Here is a 19,461-nt window from a genome sequence, read left to right as displayed (position 1 = left end):
TTATACTGTATGGATGGACAGTCGGAAACTTGTATTAACAGCGATCAAAATGGTTAATAGAAAAGCAAGAAACGGTAGTATTCAAATCATTATGTACTATCCTTTTATGGCCCTTTTTTATAGTTTCAAGAATGACATACACGAACAGTTAAATAATTCAGAATAATTAGTATAGATAAGTCTCATAGAAACTAGAGACTGTGTAAACACATCACTTAAAGTTAAAGGGGGAAGTTCACATCAGGATAAAGTCCCTCGCTCTCTCTGATTCTGCTTCATCATGACTGACACTTCCTCTACAATTACGAAACACCTCAAACAAACTTTAATCATGTGCTGTTGAGAAGTGGGTTGTTTTTTCCAACTGTTTAGAATACAATTTCTGCCAAAAGTTTTTTTAATTAGCATTACATGTAGGCCTACCTCAAAATACTCAGTTACATATTAAGTAATATTTCCACACCTGCCACATAAAAAACAGAAACATACAATATTATAATTATGTCACCATTTTCATTTTAAAGAAAGTATGACTAAATTGTGATGCATTTTTCAGTATTTTTTTATACGAGTGATATTTCTCAATTACTTTTTCTAAGAGTATAATTTACAATGACTATTTGTATCAATTTAAAATAATATAATATGGCTTTTTTGTGTGACTTTTTCACATTAGCAAAAATCAGAATACTAAAAAATAAAAAATACGTTGGATGGATTTTGTCACTATACCCTGAATCCACAAGGGGGCGTCGTATATATGTTTTTTCTTTCGCAATATGAAAAGTAGAAGAGGGGATTCACAGATATTTAATACATATAGGTGTAAGGTTACTAAAAAAAACGAGAGAAGTTTTGTTCCAGTAACAAGCTTTGAGCTTAACTCCAACACCACCAACCATTTTATAATATTAGCCTATGCCCCAAACTAATGGTTCCTCACATGAATCTTCCCATCATCAAGTTTAATCCATAAAAGACATAAATCAAAATGTATTATAAACTAGTGAACATCATACATCCAAAATATAACCTCAGTATATTATATATAGTGTTTCATCTTTTTTTAATGATATTTAAATGAAATAAATTAGTTTTTTATATTTTTAATTTGGTCTGATGTGATTTTAATTGTGGTTGCTACATCTATAATACTTCAATCAGATTCCTTGCTTTCATTTGTATTTTGTTTTATTCCGTATATCGCCTGAAGGGTCAACAGCAACAACAAAGACATACTAACTACACACTCACACACACACACACACACACACACACACACACACACACACACACACACACACACACACGGAGTGAAAGGAAATAACCGGTGTACTACTGCGTTACTGACTGACAGCCAAAGGAAAAGCAGCACCTTATCTTATCTATGATATGCAAATATTTCAAGGCTCAGCATGCCTCCGTCAGCAGGAGGAAAGGGGAAGAAATTATTCTCTAAGAGGGAGGCGCTACAAAGTCTGAACCGTGTCAAAGTTACTGTACATCCAAACATTAATGGGACTTCTGAGGGACTTCTGACTGACTGAGAGACTTCTGCGGACATACCGGACACGAGGAGACAGACACGAGCAGTGAAGGTGAGTTGTCGGTTTAACTTTTGTTCACGGTATGAGATGTTACCCAGAAGGCCTGCCGGTTAGCGGCGGAAATATCCCGTTGGAAAACGTACCTGAGTCCGGTAGATTCCTCCTTGTAGGGTGTGTATTTGTCGTTTAAAAGTATCATAGCCGAGAAATGATACGGTGAAGCGGCGTAGTTTCCTGTTGTTCAGCTGTCACTTTTTAACATGAGAGGGAAGCAAGTTTTACAGTAAAGTCTAAGCACGGCCCTCATATACCTGGAACTGTTTGGTAGGTGATGTGAGCTATTTGCATGTTGTTTTAATCTCTCATTCTCAAATGTGACAAAATACACTTTTAAAGACATAGACATACAATTAATTGTTATTATGTGGAGATTAAGCCCACATAATAACATAAAAGCCAATTGATTATTATGACAAGAGCATATGAAGAAGTGATGGAAATTATTGGTAGACTTTTACAGGAAATTATTTATGAAAATACTAAAGAAGTAATTTAAAGTATTAAGTGATATTAGTTTTATATTATGTAAATCAGCCTATTATGTTCTTGATCAATCAATAATAGTTTTGTCTTTAAAAAAATCTGTATCCTTGAGCCGGATGGTGACATCATGAAATGTCTTGTGTTGCCAAACACTCACAAACAAAATACAAAATGTACTTTAATATAATACTAAGAACATCCAAATCAAAATGATGATTTATGGACCTGGCAGAATTTGGGGGGGGTGTATAACATGATACAAAACTGGATTCAGTCAAATAAACATTTAACCCTAATTAAATGTAATTTTCCTCCAGTCAGTCCATGAGTATCCACCACGTCTTCTATGCTGATGAAAAGAGGCCCAAATGCTCCAGGATGGATCAGGCACTTCCCAGCCAGAGCCCAGCGTCCGACCTGCTGGAGGCCGACAGCGAGGAGCTGAGTCTCAGAGTGGACTTCTTCAGGAAGCTGGGGTACTCCTCAGCAGAGGTTAGGGCTGCTCTGAAGAAGCTCGACCTGAACACAGACACTAACTCGGTGCTGGGGGAGCTGGTTCGGAGCAGGACCGGCACGGCACCCTGCAGCTCCGACAGCGATGACAGGAGCCAAAAAGACCCTCTGCTGCCCCCCAGTTGGGCTGTTGGACCCTCCCGAATCACACAGAAACCAGTGGAATGGAATCATTCAGATACTGAATTGAGACCTATTGTTATTGACGGCAGCAACGTTGCTATGAGGTAATCTAAATTAGCTTTTTTCTTCTTTTATTGGATTAATTATTATGACTTAAATCCTAATTTACAAACTACAACATAAATATGACGATTAAAGCAAGTGTTGTTAACCCTCGGCCTGTCAATTGTTTGTGGAATTTAGTTGAATCAATCATTGTCTTGTTGTCATTCAACCCTGACCCTGAAACATGCTTTGTTGTGTCACTTTAAAATGGGCGTTTACCACCTTGCCTGTGCATGTATTTTTTTCAAAGACACTGCTGCAATACGCAAATTCTAGGCACACACCTACAAATCTCCACCCTCCAATATGTTTGAATTGTTGTAAAGGAAGTTTGCTTCCGGATAACCCAGAGGGAAGGTTCCCTTTGAAAGAACATTTGAAGGCGTGTGGTGTTTACACAGATCAACGGAATTTGTACTTCTCTCTTTAAATGTATTTATAGTCAAATGATTTGAACTCATCCAACCCGACTTCTTTCTTTTACAGTCATGGGAACAAGGAAGTGTTCTCATGTCGAGGCATCCAGCTCGCAGTAAACTTCTTCTTGGACAGAGGTCATAATACCATTACCGTGTTTGTCCCAACTTGGCGCAAAGAGCAGCCCAGACCTGATGCCCCGATAACAGGTGAGGATCCTATAAGTGTACAACCAAGCAGACAGATACTACAGATGTTGATGTAGCCAACAAACCCTTCCCAGTCAAAGCAGAAACAATCGCATTGATTAAGCCATGACCAAGTAGAGGCTGACCTTTTTTAATTTGAATTGCTTGAACTTTGAAGTCATAAACTTTAGGGGCCAGCAGGTCAACTAGGCTAACTAGGTGAGGTTAGGCCACAGGACTGGACTTCGCACTCTTAGCATACAGGAGAGAGTAGAGGGGCACATCCTAAATAACTTCGCTCAGTCGACTCACTTGAGTTCAAAGATGTAGTCACTGTTTTTTTTATCTAAGTGGCCTGATTACCATTCAAATGTACTTGAGTGTCTACAAAAGTAAGCAAAACTCATCTCTAATTACCAAGGCCCAACATTTATGCGGCTTATCTGAATTTCAGATTGTTTCTTTTCCATACTGTTACATTTGGTTCAGCACAAAACTAGCTTTATAGCTCAATAGAGCGACAGTCTATTAATTGAATGTGTATGAATGATTTTCTTCGGCTTAGTAGCTCTTTTGCTAAAAGCTACAGATTTGCTCACTGACAATGTTGATCAATACAGTCGTTTCAAAATGTGTTCAAACAGATTTGTTCATACATGTTCTGAACATCCATTGGAGATAGTAAAAATATTAATAAATCATTAAAGTCTGTTCAGTGAGGAATACACAATCTGGGCTGTATGCCAGAGTGCATAGCTTGCATGGCGGTTAGAAATTGTGGTTATGCTTACATCAAATGTACCTAACGCAGACAAAAGATTTTGTTTGCATTTTGTAACTCTTATTGACTCACTGCCAATAAAAAGGCAGTCTAGACAAACTGCAATTTCAGTGATGATCCGATGTAAGAGCTGCTAAACGCTGGTTAGCTTAGGTGAGTACGGAGATGCCAATCAGGAGGAAACTGTTAAGATTAAGGTGTGAATATATAAATGGGATATTTTACAAGGGACTTAGTCTCCACACAAGAAATAATTCAACACATAATCCTCATGTAAATGAATTGTTTTTTTACACTGTGTTTGGTTAGATTAAACAAACAAGATTTAGTGTTGTTGTGATTTTCCAAAATGTTTACCCCTTCCTTTAACTATTCAGAAACAAGTTGTTCGTTTGCATTGTCTGTGTGATGTATAAATGTGACATTTAAAGGGGACCTATCATGCAAAATGCACTTTTTTATGTCTTTTATACATAAATATGTGTCCCCGGTGTGTCAGGGAACTCAAGCAGCGTCAGAAAATAAAATCCTCTCTCTTTTCCTCCGTACCCAAATCTCTAAAAACGGGGCTACAACGGAGCTGATCCAGATTTGCGTCCGATATGAAGTAATATCGGAAATGTAGGCTGGCTTTACACCCACGGCTCTATCAGAAACGTTGCTATCAGAAACAATGCCCGACTGTTTTGGACCTAATATGGTCGGTGCATGTTTACATTAGCATCGCTAACACTCAGAGCTAACCTGTACTGCACAGAGCATGTGTGTGAAGAAGCAGGAAATAAAAAGGAACTCACCTTGTGGTATAACCAAGAGAGAAAGCCTTTGAGCTCCATACTGTTTCAGAAATAGTCCTTGATAATCCATGATATGGCATTTCATCATGGCAGAATCTGCCGGTAGAATCTCCCGCATGAGCTCAGCCCCGTCCTTTTTTTTAATCAAATTTCTTTTTTTTTTAAAGCTTTATACCCCAAATCAGCACTTTTGAAACAGGAAGTGAAATAGAGGGATATATGAGGCATGGCTAGAATGGGTGATCTGTTTGGTATTTTGAGCAAAACACTTCATAGACATGTTTTTTATATATTTTTATATATCTGAGACCTATTGCCTAAAAATAGCATGATAGGTGCACTTTAAATCTCCCCATGAAACTGGAGCTGTAGGTATGCATTTTGTTTTATCTGTGAAGCAATACCAAATTAACCACAAGCCACAAGCTGTTTCAATGTTCAATGTTAAAACACTGAACTCATCCCAAAGCCATTGGGCAACAAATTAAATATTGGGCAACAGGTTTACCCAATTGAATCCCAACTGATGTTTCCATATGCTGACAATTATTTGAAGCAATAGTTTCTTTGTGGGTTCATCTGTGTGATAATCTCTTGCAGAGGAACACAGCACAAATGCTTTACATTTCAGAGAGCTGAATCACTGAAATGTTTGGGTGTATCTTTACAAACCAGATCCATATCATATCTACACTACCCCATCTCTTTGAGTAGAGAAGCTGCCCTTTTGAGATCTCAAACCACAATAATAAAGGGTGGAACATCCTTACAAAAAACCCTGTGGCTCTCACGAGTTAGTAAGTGTGAGCCTGGGTGGAGCAATCCAAAGGTTCTATTTTCAATCCGTGAACAAGGAAGTAAAATTCAGCCTGCAGTCATTCCTGGAAAACCCCCAACAGGAAGTACAGCTGTGTTTTTTCTTCCACACCTAGTGTACTTAAAGAGCTTAGGTGAAGACAGTCTACCTGAGAGACATTCAGTTAGAAAAGTGGCTTTATTGTCTGAAAAGTAGTTGCTCAGACATACAAAACATCCAGCTTTCATGAGACGTGGCCTCTTGTTCATTCATTCAGATTTTATGGTTCATTTAACTTTCGAATTACCTAAAAAGCACTTACGTATTGTGTTTTAACTCATATTTTGTACCTAGTCATATTACAGGTAGAGTACAATGATATAATGTACATATTAGATAGTTATGTTTGTACAGGTGATACTTTGTTTGACGTCTTTTGTTTCCTATATTTGATTGTTGTGGCTTTGTAAAATGCTCAGTGGTTTATGTATCTACATGTGGTTTTGGATCATGTCACAGAACAAAGCTATTCTCTTTATGTACCATTCAACAAATAGGGGAGAACATGTACCTGCTCTATACTCTCCACAGCCATTTCAACAGTGATTGTTTGCACTTTCAGATCAACACTTTTTGATGGAGCTTGAAAAAAGGAAAATATTGGTCTTCACTCCATCGCGCCGTGTTGGTGGTAAGCGGGTGGTTTGCTATGATGACCGCTTTATCGTCAAGGTGGCATATGAGTCGGATGGAGTGATCGTATCCAATGACACCTACCGTGACCTCCAAGGAGAAAGACCTGAGTGGAAGAAATGCATCGAGGAGAGGCTTCTCATGTTCTCCTTTGTGAATGACAAGTAAGCAACAGATAATCGTGCAGCACCCAGCTGATTTGTCTCAAATAAAGAAAGAAATCAGCAATTTATCATTTCTTTCCCCCCAGGTTCATGCCCCCAGATGACCCTCTGGGTCGCCATGGCCCCAGTCTTGACAACTTCCTTCGGAAAAATCCTCTGCCTACAGAGCAGAAGAGACAGCTCTGTCCTTATGGTAAGATTTGATAAGCACCGAGCTCCGCTATTTTAAGATTTGGACAAGGAAGTAAACTGTATCCTAAATGACATGACCGTTAACTTATTTTTGTGTATCTGTTTCTGTTTTCCTCAGACAAAAAGTGCACTTATGGTATCAAATGTAAGTTCTACCATCCAGAGCGGTCGAGCCAGTCTTACCTGTCCTTGGCGGATGAACTGAGAGAAAAAGCCCAGATTTCTACTGTAAAAGAAGAAAGAAATGCCAGATTATCACCAAGACAGCACCAGTCCGATCCTGCTCATAATGCCTTTTCCTATCCTCTAGACTCTACCAAAGAGCACACAAGAGACAGGCAAAGTCCTTCACATCCCAGTCAGGTTTGTGAAAATACACTGCTGTACTGGGAGGATCAGAGAAAAAGTCCTAATCAAATGCCCTGTCCTGTAAACCAGTGTCACACAGATTGGCCTGGGATGCACTCCATGCCCAGTCAATACTATGCCAACGTGTCTCACGAGTACCTTGATTCTGGCATTGGCTCTTATGACAGTCAGTACTCTGACTATTCGCATTGCCTCAGTAACCCCAACAGACCCAGGCCCCAGCAGCTAACTGCCCTCGCCGGACCCAGACAGGCCCCAGTGCATTTAGAGAACAACAACAGCAGCCAGTCTTGCAGGTGCTGTTCCCATGTAGGCCCCTCAACAGTTTACCAGCAGCCTCATGGAAACCCAGACTGCAAGGGTCATTCCCAATATGACAGCTACCCTCCTCAAATGTTCCCGCCTAGTGTGCCTCCCCAAAACAGCCATCAGCATTACGGTGGAGCCCCGCATCATCAGCAAAGTTACTGGTCGGATCCATTTCAGGGGTTTCCCCAAGCCAGGACACCGTGTAGTCTCCCCTCTTCGGCCCACTCCTCACACTCCAACAGCGGCTCTTACAAAGGCCAGCAGTACCACTCCTGGGGCCCAACGCATGGATCCCCTGATGCGTTTGACCCACAAAAAAGGATGGATCTCCGCAAGAAACTGCAAGCCATCTTCAACCCCAGTCAGGTGGATACCGTCATGGAAATGTATCCTCATGTGACGAATGCGGAGAAACTGGCAGCAGAAATCCTCAACCTGAAGGCTCAGAGAGGGATTTTCTGATAATCCTCTGATGATTTTCTACCATCGCTTTCTTTTAAGTCAGAACTACCATAACATTTGTGTTGACTCTCTCAAAGCAAACAAGGATTTGCTTGAAAAGCTTAATTGTGTCTATGGATACGATATGATAATATTTTAATGGTCAGATCAACCATTAGTTTGCAAATGTGCCTTCCTATTTATGAACAGTTAAGACATCTGTGCTATGTATGTGTATGACATTATCGTCAAATGTGACCTTGTGATCCAATCATTTGGATGAAATGTGCTACTTTACCAAAAAAAGTTAAGCCTAGTGCTTCTAGAGTTTTGACTGTTGATGCATATTGTGTCAAATGTTATATATTTTAATCTATTTCCAAAAGAAGTTCTCATGCAATAAGAAATGGCTGTGTAAAGTTTTATTTTTTTATTTTTTTATTTCACTCTAGTTCTCCAGAAAATTGGGTTTTTCTGTATTATACCTGAGAAATAAGTATGTTATATTTTTTAAGCTTTAGCCACATTAGGCTGGTTGAAGCTGGATCCCCGCTCCAAAATTGTATTTATAATAACTCACAAGGAACAAGGAAACTGTGAAAACTTTTATTGAGTACAAGCGAAAGTCATTTCCCTGTGTGTCATCAACCTTTCCTGTAAATCTGCATCAGTTTCATGAAACACTCCCGGAACAAGTGTTGTGTAAATATGTTCTGTTAGATCAATTTACAGTAAGCGTGTCTTAAAAAAAACATATTCAAAATAAAAACATGTCATGTATGAAATGGAGTGTGTCGTACTTTTTTGATCTTGGCTAATGCCTCTGTGAATAAGTCTCTAAAGTTTATCAGGAACTTAATATTGGCAAATACTTTCGCTTACATCATAACACATTGCCTAAGATCTTTCTACCAAACTCCCTTACTCAATTTCACAAGTAGGTCTCTTAGTCTTACTTCAATCATTTTTCTTAAAAGTCTGGAGTTTTACAAACTGAGTAATGTTCACTGATGTTGCAAGCTAAATAAAAAAACTGCCTGAGGGGGGGGAAGGTCAGACTGCGTGTGTGTTTCTATGTTCACTTAAATTAAATACTTATCGAATTAACACAGTTTATGGCTGCTCTTGAGTTCCTGTTGATTTACACAGCAAGCTTGACAACTATATGATTGATTTTGATTACATTTCGCACAGACATACAGACTTCAGTGATCTTCTGAGTTTACCTCTAGAAACACTGTCAGGATGGATTACTTGGAATTTGGGTGAACACATTCATGGTCCCCAGAAGAGGGATAGTAACTCTACCTATGTGCAATATGGGCTAGATGTGCAATATATATAGATGCCGTTAATAACTGTGTAATATATGCCTGGCTGCTAAATCCTAAGAACTGTTACAGGATGTGTATTTTTTTAAATTATGTAACTTTTTATTTTTTATTATATATTTGTTTTATTATATCATAACTTAGTACTTTTTTTAAATGCATGTCACATATTTAACATACAGTATGTAACATTAAGCTGTCTGTGGCTCTTTTTCCTGCTGTAACTACGCAAATGTCCCCTCCTTGGGACTAATAAAGGTGTTCTGATTCTGATTCTGATTCTGAATCTCCTGACAGCATTGGTTTTCAACCAAATACCTGAAACATTAATGACGTTCCCATCAGTCCCTACTGTACTTCAGTGGTACTACTGTGTTTGGTAATCAGCACATTTGATCATGTTTTCAGGCTAAAATAACACAATTGTGGTAAAAATCCCTACTAAACACAAACATGTTGTTAACATTGTGAGCATGTTTAAGTGTTTAGCTTAGGGCATGAAGCAGATTTTGGGCACAGTGCACAACCTTTTTGTATGACCTATAACCAAGGGCTGTCATTGTTGAAGTTTTTCAACCAAGCATGTCCTTGCTCTCATTTGTCAGTGGGACTAAGACACTGTATGGCCTGTTTAGTGAGAGGACTAATCCACCGACTAACTCAACAAAAGAACAGCCATTTATTTCTGCAAGTCCAACATTACTGTGTACCAAAGCACACAAAACAGAAGTATTCAACAAGGTATTGTTATTGGGAATAAGACAATAAGACATAAGACAATACACACTTTTTTTTAAATACTTTGATACAAAGATTTATCTCTTTATAATACATTTTTAGAATTCATTAATGTAACTACTCTTTTGCTTTCTTGGCCCTCTTGCCATGCATCCAGTTGGCTCTAAATCAGGAGCCTGTACTTCTGTCACTCCCAGGCCATCAGTAGTTTGTTGAAAGGTACAAAGGCGCCATAGCCAGGATTGCTTTAAGGGAGAGAAATAACACATTTTTAAGAGATAAATGAAATACAGACACTACTGAAAAATCATCAAGATATCGCTATGAAGACATATTTCCATTACAGTCCTGAAGTCATACATTAAAAGTTCATATTCATGAGTTAATGAGCTTTAGTCACAAGAAGGTAAAGAAAAGATTTGTTTTCAATTTTCCATGTGTAGTTCATGTGTTTTTTGTATTTCCCTACTGAGTCTTTGAAGAGAAGACTACATATGAAACCTGTTTCCATGAACTAGGAGAAGAATGTGTCACTCTACAGTCAAATGAGTTCACACTTCACATGACAGGTTAATGCTTCACCTCGAAAGACTGTTATTGAGCGGTTGACAAGTTTACCTCTAAGTGCAAATAATTTGAGTGAGTGTGTCTGGAGGCAGCTGAATACCTACGGGCTGTAGTCTTATGCCTTAACTCAACGAGCCAGATGTTCGACAATAAGAGTTTAATTTCAGACGATCCTGCCAGAACATTTAGTTAATAGCAAAGATATAAATCTGTAATGTGATATCCGGGTGACGCAGTGGGGAACCCAATAAATCCCGGAGCAGCACTGAATGTCAGGTCACACACCCTGAGATGCAACGTGTTGCTTGTGTTCACACAGTAGGCAAATGAGATCAGTTACCATTCAAAGTAGCTGTGTCCCCTGTGGCTGCCATCATGCAATCCGTGATCAGGTGTCAGCAGCTGCACCCCCAGATGGAGCTCTGCCTCCCCCTGCAGGTGGCCCAGGTAACGGATCGTTCCCGTGCTGACCCGTCCCGACGGCAGCATGATCCTGACCCGGTGACCCAGCTCCAGGTCCATGGGGGAATGGGGAACAAAAACCCGGTGAGGACCTTTGGACGACCTCCATGACCTCACACTGGAGGGAGAGAGGGTTTACTTCTTTAAAACATAAGTGATATCATATAAAACGTTTTTTTTAGTAGTCCAGTGAAATACATTTAAAAATATGTAACATTTATTAAATCTTAGACCACTTCACCTCAGCAACATCATAGCGTATGCACACAATGTTGACAATATCTGGTTTGCTTACTGCACGTATTTTATATTTTATTGCATTTTATTTCAATGTAAATGACTGCTTTATATTATTATCTATTTTACTATATTTTGTCTTTTTTTGTAATGTTATTATAGTGTTCTTAAAATAGTTTGCTATCTGTGTTTTCTTTAGTTTTTTTTACTTTTATGTATGCACCACAACACCAAGTCAAATTCCACGTGTGTGTCAACCTACCTGGTAATAAACCTGTTTCTGATTCTGATTCTGATTCAGTGTCATTTTGACATTTGGGAGATATGACAGCAATACCTGAAACACTAATGACGTTCCCATCAATCTCTGCTGTACTTCAGTTGTATTACTGTTTAAGGTAATCAGCAAATGTGAGCATGTTTACATGTTACAATAACGCAGTAAGTTTTGGTAAACATACCTGCACAACATTAACATGTTATTAACATTGTGAACATGTTTGAGTGTTTAACTCAGGGCATGAAACACATTTTGTGCACAGTGCAAAACCTGTTTTTATGACCTGCTATAACCAAGGGCTGTCATTGTTGAAGTTTTTTCAACCAAACATGACCTTGCACCTACAATTCAGCATTTCTCAGTGAGACTAAGACACGTCCGTACAGCATGAAGCTGTGTACAGCAAAGTAGTGAAATCCACCTCATACTGTAGCAGCTGGAAATCCTACTAATTTGCATTATTCGCCTCTGTTAATCTGCACATAACTGAATAGTAAAACATGATTTACAGTACTGGACAAGTTCCTGCCTGGAAGCAGGTATTAGGAAGCCTGTAAAGACTGTATGAAAGTAATGCTCCCTCCCTCCTAACCAGGAAACAGTCCTGCACACAACCCTCGTAAACTGTTTCTGGGTGCAGTTTATGCAAATCAGGGTAAGAATCAGGTCACGCTAAGCAAGTTTAGACAGACATGGAATTTACTTTAGGTGATAATGGTGTATACATTAATCCAGTAAGAGGAAGTAAGAAGTTAAGAGCAAATATATAGTGTGACATGTGTTTTGTAAACATTTGGAACATTTAAAGTAAAGAAAAATACAAAAAATACAAAAAAAGAAAAACAGTTTTCATAATTTAAAAGTGATATAGCTGTGTCGTTTTAAAGAGGTCAATAAATCAGTGACCTATAGAGGTCGCTGTTTCCCTGTTTCAGGTCACTGTGCTGAGATAATCTAACTCTAGCTGCTGCTTGTTATGTGCTGTACAGATATGAGAATGGTCAATATTAATCTAAACCAACTCTCTACCAATCACTGCACCTGGAGGCTGAAGATGAGGAGGAGGAGGAGGAGGAGGAGGAAGGTCTTGGGCTCAGAGTCACTGATGAGAAAAACTGGCTGCCTGACAAACTGCTTACGTCGCCTCTTGATGACACATCAGACCCTTTGTGTTGGCGCATCATTCTTGAGAGACCTCCTGTACATGAGAGTTGACATTGTTATTGAATTTAGAAAGCATACATGTATGAAAGCATCTGAATGAGCTCAGTGTGTTACTGTCATTTACTTGAACACTCCTCAAGTGTTTCTCCATTGTTCCCCACCGACTCTTCATCACAACCAGCCTCTCTCACCAACACAGCCTGAGAGGCCAGCTGGGGAGAGAAGAGAAATTATTATTACCACTGGTGGAAAGTAACAAAGAACATTTACTGAAGTTCGTAGTGCTATAGATACCTTCCAACTACAAAAACATACATGAAAATATGATCAGGGTCTAAAATATCATCATTGTTACCGATTAAACTGTGAAGTAGTTCAAATCAGCTCTAGATAGATAGATAGATGGGAAATGATTTAGTTACAGTAGCAGCAGGGTGTTTAGGCGTTAAAAAACGTTGGAAATAAGTTATGAACGTAATGAAATAATAAAATAAAAACAATAAACAGCGGCAAATAAACATATCTACAGTACATGAACCACAAAGAATACGAAACATAAAATGTTCTAGATAAATTAGACAGTTCTATGAAAGACCAATATATATTATTAATTCACTCACATTTGACTAGCCACTCTGCTTTGTGACTATTTGTATTATGTATTTTTTATGTTTAAAACTTCTGCTTCCAATACTTCTGTACTTTTTCTTACATGAAATTGTGGATGCAGGACTGGTATTGCTACTTAAACGTACGTAAACCATTGAATACTACTCACTACTTTAACCACATGCAAACACACACGTTCACAAACACACCTGATTACATAGATCCTCGTGCTTTCTCTGCAGCTGCGTAAACCTCCTCTCCCATGATGCTTTCTCACAGGCGGCCCTGGCCTTGATTGCCAGAATCTCTTTCTCGGTTTTTGTCAGCCTTTTATGAAGAGCTCCTTCGCGGTCTGGGCTGCCTGGTATGACTGCAAACCCTTTACTTTCAGAGCCTGATAAATAAAGTAAAATGAGCTCAACACATCATATCTCTGCCTACACAGATGTAAAGTATAATTATTAGTAGAATGCAAATATACCTTTGGCCTCACAAACTTGATAAGACAATACAGCTTGTTGTTGGATTACCTTGATATATAATCTTTTTTCCGTCATTACATTTTAATTAGAGTGATACTGGAAGATTAACTTTTATTGTCTCCCATAAAAAACCATAAGGACCAATGCACATTTAATGCTTGTGGAGCTAAAACACATCAGCATATCTGAATATATTTAAGCCTACTAAATATGTTTTAATTAAAAGTAACGATTTTATTGGGCAGTGTTTATTGCTGAGTTTATGAGATCCTTACCCACAAGTTGTTTCAGCTGTCGGCTTGTGTGTTCTTGAATGTGCCTCTCCCTAGGCAAGAATTTGATGGCATTATATGGGCATATCTGAAATGCAAATAATGACGGTTTATAGTCACCATAAAAAATACAACAATGATCAAAATGTGTTATTGATAGAACATTTAAAAGAAACCTATCATGCTATATTTAAATGATATATTGTAGGGCCATACCTATATAAGGTATATTTATACGTTTCTGTTTTCAAAATACCAAACAGATCATGCATTTTAGCCATGCCTAATTTCGCTCTATGTGCTGTTTGCTGTCTACGGGTCTGATTCTGCTGACCACGCCCCCCTGCAGGAGAGGGGAGACGTGCTCTGATCAGCTGCTGGGCTGTCAGAAGAGGGGGAGAAAAAGAGATCTCCGTCCTCGTGTTTTATTATATAGAGTCGTTATTCATTTGTTTTAAAGCTCAATAAATAACAAAGACGACCTTTGACCGGCACTTTTCTAATTTTGTCCGGAAGACTTAAACTTTAACGGACATCTTGACCGGCGAAACAAACTGAAACTGAAACTCTGCCGCACGGTCCCCTCGTTCCTTGGAAGAGGCGGAGAGGTGGGTGTTTGTCATCTGCTGGTGGACTAACCGGAGAGAATTACAGTGCTTGCCTCGACGGGGAGGGATTGCATTGCAGCGGGAGCAAACGCTTGCCTCGGGGAGGGAGAAAGAAAGCCACAACGGAGAATAAACAGAAGGGTAACCATGGTAACCAAGTCTTCTTCGCTGCTTTTGTGGCAGACTACAGCGCCACTTACAGGCCTGGCATATGTACTACAGCGTCTCCAGCGCTTTCGAACGGCAATGGCCGTGGCTGTCTCCTCCTGATTGGTGGAGTTGGCCCAATAGCCGTAGCGCCACCGTCCTGACGTCAGGACAGTGTTCAAATCTGGATCAGTTTTTATCAGATCCGTTGCAGCCCCTTTTTTAAAGATTTGGGTATGGAGGAAAATAGAGAGGGTTGTGTTTTCTGACACTTGGTGAGTTCCCTGGAACACCGGGGACACATATTCATGTATAAAAGACGTACAAAAGTGCATTTTGCATGATAGGTCCCCTTTAAATGGCACATTTCACAGAGCTAACACTTACCCAGAGGAACCTGCAGGTGCACAAGATCCCCTTGAATGTCCAGGTAAACGCAGTCAACAGGATATATGAGGTCATGATGAAGCATGTTCACTTCACATTGTGCTGTTCTGACTGGGATAAACATGATTACTGTTAATGTGATTTACCTGCTACAGCCAGTGGTGAACAGTAACGTCATGCACTTACTCAATTGCTGTTCTTTAATACAATTAACAAGGTAATCCTACTTTACTTGTACATCTATTTCCTGCTACTTTATACCTTTTATAGGCAAATACTGTACTTCTCTACATTTATTAGATAACTTTGGTTACATTGAAGATTCAGAATATTAATACAAAACATTAATGTCGTAAAAAATACTCAAACTTAAACAACTGTAAAATGTAAGTGTTCAAAAACAATATTGCATCAATTATTCAATAATATAATTTGTATATGGACTGTTGTGTAGAGTGATTACTTGGTATTGTTATGCTTATACTTGTGTACTTTTACTTAGTTACATTTTATAATGCAAGACTTTTAGTTGTAAGTATGTCTACACTTTGGTAATGCCACTTTTGCTTAAGTAAAAGATCTTAGTGCTCTGTCCCCGCTCAGATTGAAGCTCATAAATAGGAGAGGTACTTAATCTACAATTAGGTCAGATCTCTCAAATACAGTGTATTAATGACCAAAGTTGCTGTTTGTGGTTAAATGACTCAAGAGATCAGGTGTAGGCTGTTGAAGAAAAGTAGGCCGTCTGCAGCTTGGTGCTAACACGCTATGATCTTAAACACAAACAAACATGCAGGGAAGCTTTCTATGGGAATAAACAGATGGAGCTAAACACTGACCTTTGCCAGAAGCTCATCTGTAGGATGGGAGGAAAATATCCTATGTGTGGTCACAAGGAAATGGCGCCCATGTCTGCTCAATGCTGTCCTAGTCCATTGTGAATGCTAATGTGGCGCACAAGGCTAACTGACCTGTTGATATGTAGCAAGTGTGTGTGAACCTGGCAGGTAAATCTTCTCTAATCCTCTTAGTCATGCAGTGACACAGGCCAGTTGCATCCAGGTTGCTTAATTTGGGCTACTGGGCTTTATCTATAAACAATGTGAATAAGCCTCCACATGCAGTGCAACTGTAACTCCTGTTAGAGGATTCAGGGTCCTTAGGTTCAGTTGTAAGAGCTGAAGACATACTATGCTAAATGTAGGCCAACAAATATGCTTATTTTTTTTTAAATCTAGATTTCCCACTTATTTGTCAACATACTTGGCGCATATTTTACAAACTGTGACATCACACATATGTTTTCTTCTGCCTGTACTACCTCGTAATTTGACTCCTGAGTTTTTACTCTAAGTAAAATATTAAAACCCAACTTTAGACTTTAGACTTTTCCTCAATGGTCATGGAGGTATGTGTGCATAGTTTACCATAAAGAACAGATAACAGCTTTCAAGTAAGTGGACAGTGACACTTGCTGTCCAGTGATAAGTTAAATGAAAAATAAAAAATATTAAGCCTAATATACTGTATATACTATTCAAGATGTCTTTGTGTTATTCTTCACAATTGTTCCTAAAAATCAACCGGAAATGTTTTGTATTTTTGGTGACTTTGGTATCTCCACTTGATTTAAATAAAAAATAAAACAATGTTTATACAAACAACATGAGGTAATTGTAAAGACTGAACTAATGCCCATTGCAGGGGAGTTTAAGATTAAAGGTGGGGTATGTCATTTATTTCAGAAACACTTTTTGTTATATTCCATGGAATGCTCTTAACATCCCGATAGCAATGAATATATTAAATGCTTTGACAATAAATACATTAAAAAAATGTCATCTGTGGAAGCCGTGACGCTGTAAAAAGCACGACCAATCATTTTAGCCGGCCCGGCTAAAATAACTGGATGGCCTACCTGCCTGTCAGCCTTCCATCTGTGCACAAACTTATCTCGTGCGCTCATTGGTCATGTGCACGTTCGTGTGTGTTGGAGGAGGGTCTCTGTAAGGAAGTGGCAGATTTTTTCCGGTTGTGTATTTTCAAATTCTAGCGCACTCGAGCTGGTTTCTCCAAAATTACCTACCCCACCTTTGAGCATGTCATGGGGATGAATTGATGTCTAATGCTGTTTATATTGATTGTATTATATATTTAGTTTTAAGGGACAACATTGTTTGATATGATCATCTTTAAATCAAATAACCTACAAAATCAGGGCTTAGAGACTTGAAGCTAGGAATGTTGTCTGGTTGTTTTGTGTTACTGCATGCATACAAAACCCTGCTGTTCTGTGTTTAGTGTGGATGTTAAACTCAAATTTGACATTGTAAACCTTGTATTAATATCCAAATTGCTGGAGCATGAACCCAAAATGTGTGTGGACACGGTGCTTTGTGTTTATTATTTAACAAAATATTATAAATGTATTGCCATTAACAAATCCTCATGTTGTGGTTTAGACCACATGTGTCAAACTCAAGGCCCGGGGGCCAAATCAGGCCCTTGGTGGATTTAATTTCGGCCCGCAGTATAATTTTTAATTACTATTAGATCTGGCCCGCCGGTATATTGCACGCACACCTTCCTCAGCTCAGAGCCTGACCCCAAACATTGATGAACTTGCACCCAAGATGAGATGCCAAGTATCTGGCTTAGTGTGCATCACCGAGCAGCAAACTGAGTTTCAATGGGTGTTTCCTTCTGCACTTTTTTTCTTGCAACAACAGGGCATGTTTGTTTTTTCTTTGAGGGAAATAGTTTTTTTGAAGCTGTTGTTGGCCTGTGGAAAAATGTAATCATAAGAAATGACTTTGGAAAATCTGCAGATAGAGCCATAAGAAATGAATGCAACTGATTATTTAATGTTTAATGTTGTTTTTATAGGCAATCATTTAAGATTTGTTAGTTCCAGGTTTAATATGTGCAATAAGTTCATTTCAATAAGTTTTGCAATAAACATTGAACCAGTCCGGCCCTCGACTAGTACCGATTTTTTTATTTTGGCCCACTGTGTATTTGAGTTTGACCCCCCTGGTTTAGACCATTCATTTCATTTCTAAAAAAGATTTGGATAGAGAGCTTCACACAACTGAAATAATGCCATAGAAATGACACTTTGTATATGACATTGTACAGAAAGTCTATAATTATAAGACCGTCCCCCAGAAAAATATTAGAAGTAAGAATGCAACCCAGACTTACATTATACTAAAAACATTTACATATCTTGACCCTCTTTATTATAAACATAATAACATTTTTAGCCAGTCAGAAACCTTATTAAAGATATGTTTTCATGTCTTATTGTTAGGAAATCAAGTGTGAAAATGAGGCAGCATTTCTCCCTGGTTGAATCGTACAAGAGTCTTTGGTTTCAAAGTAAATCTGGGCATTCAAGTGAAATACGAGCCTGCGAACAATATCTACATGGTTAATTGTTGTGCATGAATAGCCGTTTAAATTCAGCCCTTGCATGGTCAGCTTGTGTTCAGGTGTGCTGCGTGTATCTGTCATTCAGAGAGACGGAGAACACTCTCGGGTCATGTACTCATACAAAAATTATCCATGTGCATGCAAACAAATAATATACTGATACTACATCCCAGGTGCAAAAAAATAACAATGATATCTGAGTAATCTAAGCTGCACACAGTCACAAATTTGACTATGAGGCTAACTTTGGAAATGACATTGACATTTTGGAACTATGCTAATAATGAGGATATTTTTTTGCATATGCTAGGCAAAAAAGTGCGCAGGGCTTTGCATGTATGCTTTGTGTATATGTGTGAAACAAATCTCCCTCACGGGACATTAAAGACTGGAGCTATCTACTAAAAGACTAATATGTACAGTCTTGATAGGTCTTGCACTCTTGTGTTTAAAAAAAAAGGTTCAAATGTTAGAGGTCTGTCTTAACCCTTCTCTTGCGTTTCGGGTCAAAAGTGACCGAGTGACTTTGTTTTTGATCATAAATATTGTGTTTTTCATCCAATTGCCTCAAGACCTTATGTTATCCTCCACACTAGGCCTCTGAACATATACAATTGATGACCACCACTTGCATTGATTTTATTAGTGATGTATTCAACAGTGAAACACCCATGATGTTTTCGGTCAGAATTGACCGCCATAGGAAATGAATATGAGTGTGTTATGTTCATCCTGCTGATGGAACATCTCCATACACACACACA

General features: G+C 38.7%; 2 protein-coding genes across 2 annotated transcripts; one reads left to right on the top strand and one right to left on the bottom strand.

Moving 5' to 3' along the window:
• The first annotated feature begins 1,402 nt into the window (after window positions 1-1,402).
• Window positions 1,403-8,767, top strand: LOC117500547 (endoribonuclease ZC3H12A). Its single transcript, XM_034153432.1, has 6 exons — window positions 1,403-1,598; window positions 2,408-2,830; window positions 3,318-3,457; window positions 6,433-6,667; window positions 6,754-6,860; window positions 6,978-8,767. Exons 2-6 carry the CDS (start codon window positions 2,415-2,417, stop codon window positions 7,997-7,999), a joined length of 1,920 nt encoding a protein of 639 aa, XP_034009323.1. The 5' UTR covers window positions 1,403-1,598; window positions 2,408-2,414; the 3' UTR covers window positions 8,000-8,767.
• A 1,443-nt stretch (window positions 8,768-10,210) lies between these two features.
• LOC117500546 (tubulin-folding cofactor B) lies at window positions 10,211-11,168 on the bottom strand. The gene is made up of 2 exons (XM_034153431.1): window positions 10,955-11,168; window positions 10,211-10,292 (listed from the first exon to the last, which is right to left on the bottom strand). The coding sequence occupies exons 1-2, from the start codon at window positions 11,134-11,136 to the stop codon at window positions 10,235-10,237; spliced, it is 240 nt and encodes a 79-aa protein (XP_034009322.1). The 5' UTR covers window positions 11,137-11,168; the 3' UTR covers window positions 10,211-10,234.
• Window positions 11,169-19,461: the final 8,293 nt, after the last annotated feature.

The sequence above is a fragment of the Trematomus bernacchii genome, unplaced genomic scaffold, assembly GCF_902827165.1.
Source record: "Trematomus bernacchii unplaced genomic scaffold, fTreBer1.1, whole genome shotgun sequence".
NCBI lineage: Eukaryota > Metazoa > Chordata > Actinopteri > Perciformes > Nototheniidae > Trematomus > Trematomus bernacchii.
Note: the sequence above shows the minus strand (reverse complement) of the source record. Positions and strands in the feature narration are given on the sequence as shown.

Bases quoted from the DNA above. Each gene is read 5' to 3' on its own strand.
- LOC117500547 (XM_034153432.1), top strand. From the start codon at position 2,415: ATGAGTATCCACCACGTCTTCTATGCTGATGAAAAGAGGCCCAAATGC. The intron at 6,668-6,753 runs GTAAGCAACAGA...CTTTCCCCCCAG, and splicing joins TTCTCCTTTGTGAATGACAA to GTTCATGCCCCCAGATGACC. The intron at 6,861-6,977 runs GTAAGATTTGAT...TGTTTTCCTCAG, and splicing joins GAGACAGCTCTGTCCTTATG to ACAAAAAGTGCACTTATGGT.
- LOC117500546 (XM_034153431.1), bottom strand. From the start codon at position 11,136: ATGGACCTGGAGCTGGGTCACCGGGTCAGGATCATGCTGCCGTCGGGA. The intron at 10,293-10,954 runs GTAACTGATCTC...TCTCCCTTAAAG, and splicing joins GGACACAGCTACTTTGAATG to CAATCCTGGCTATGGCGCCT.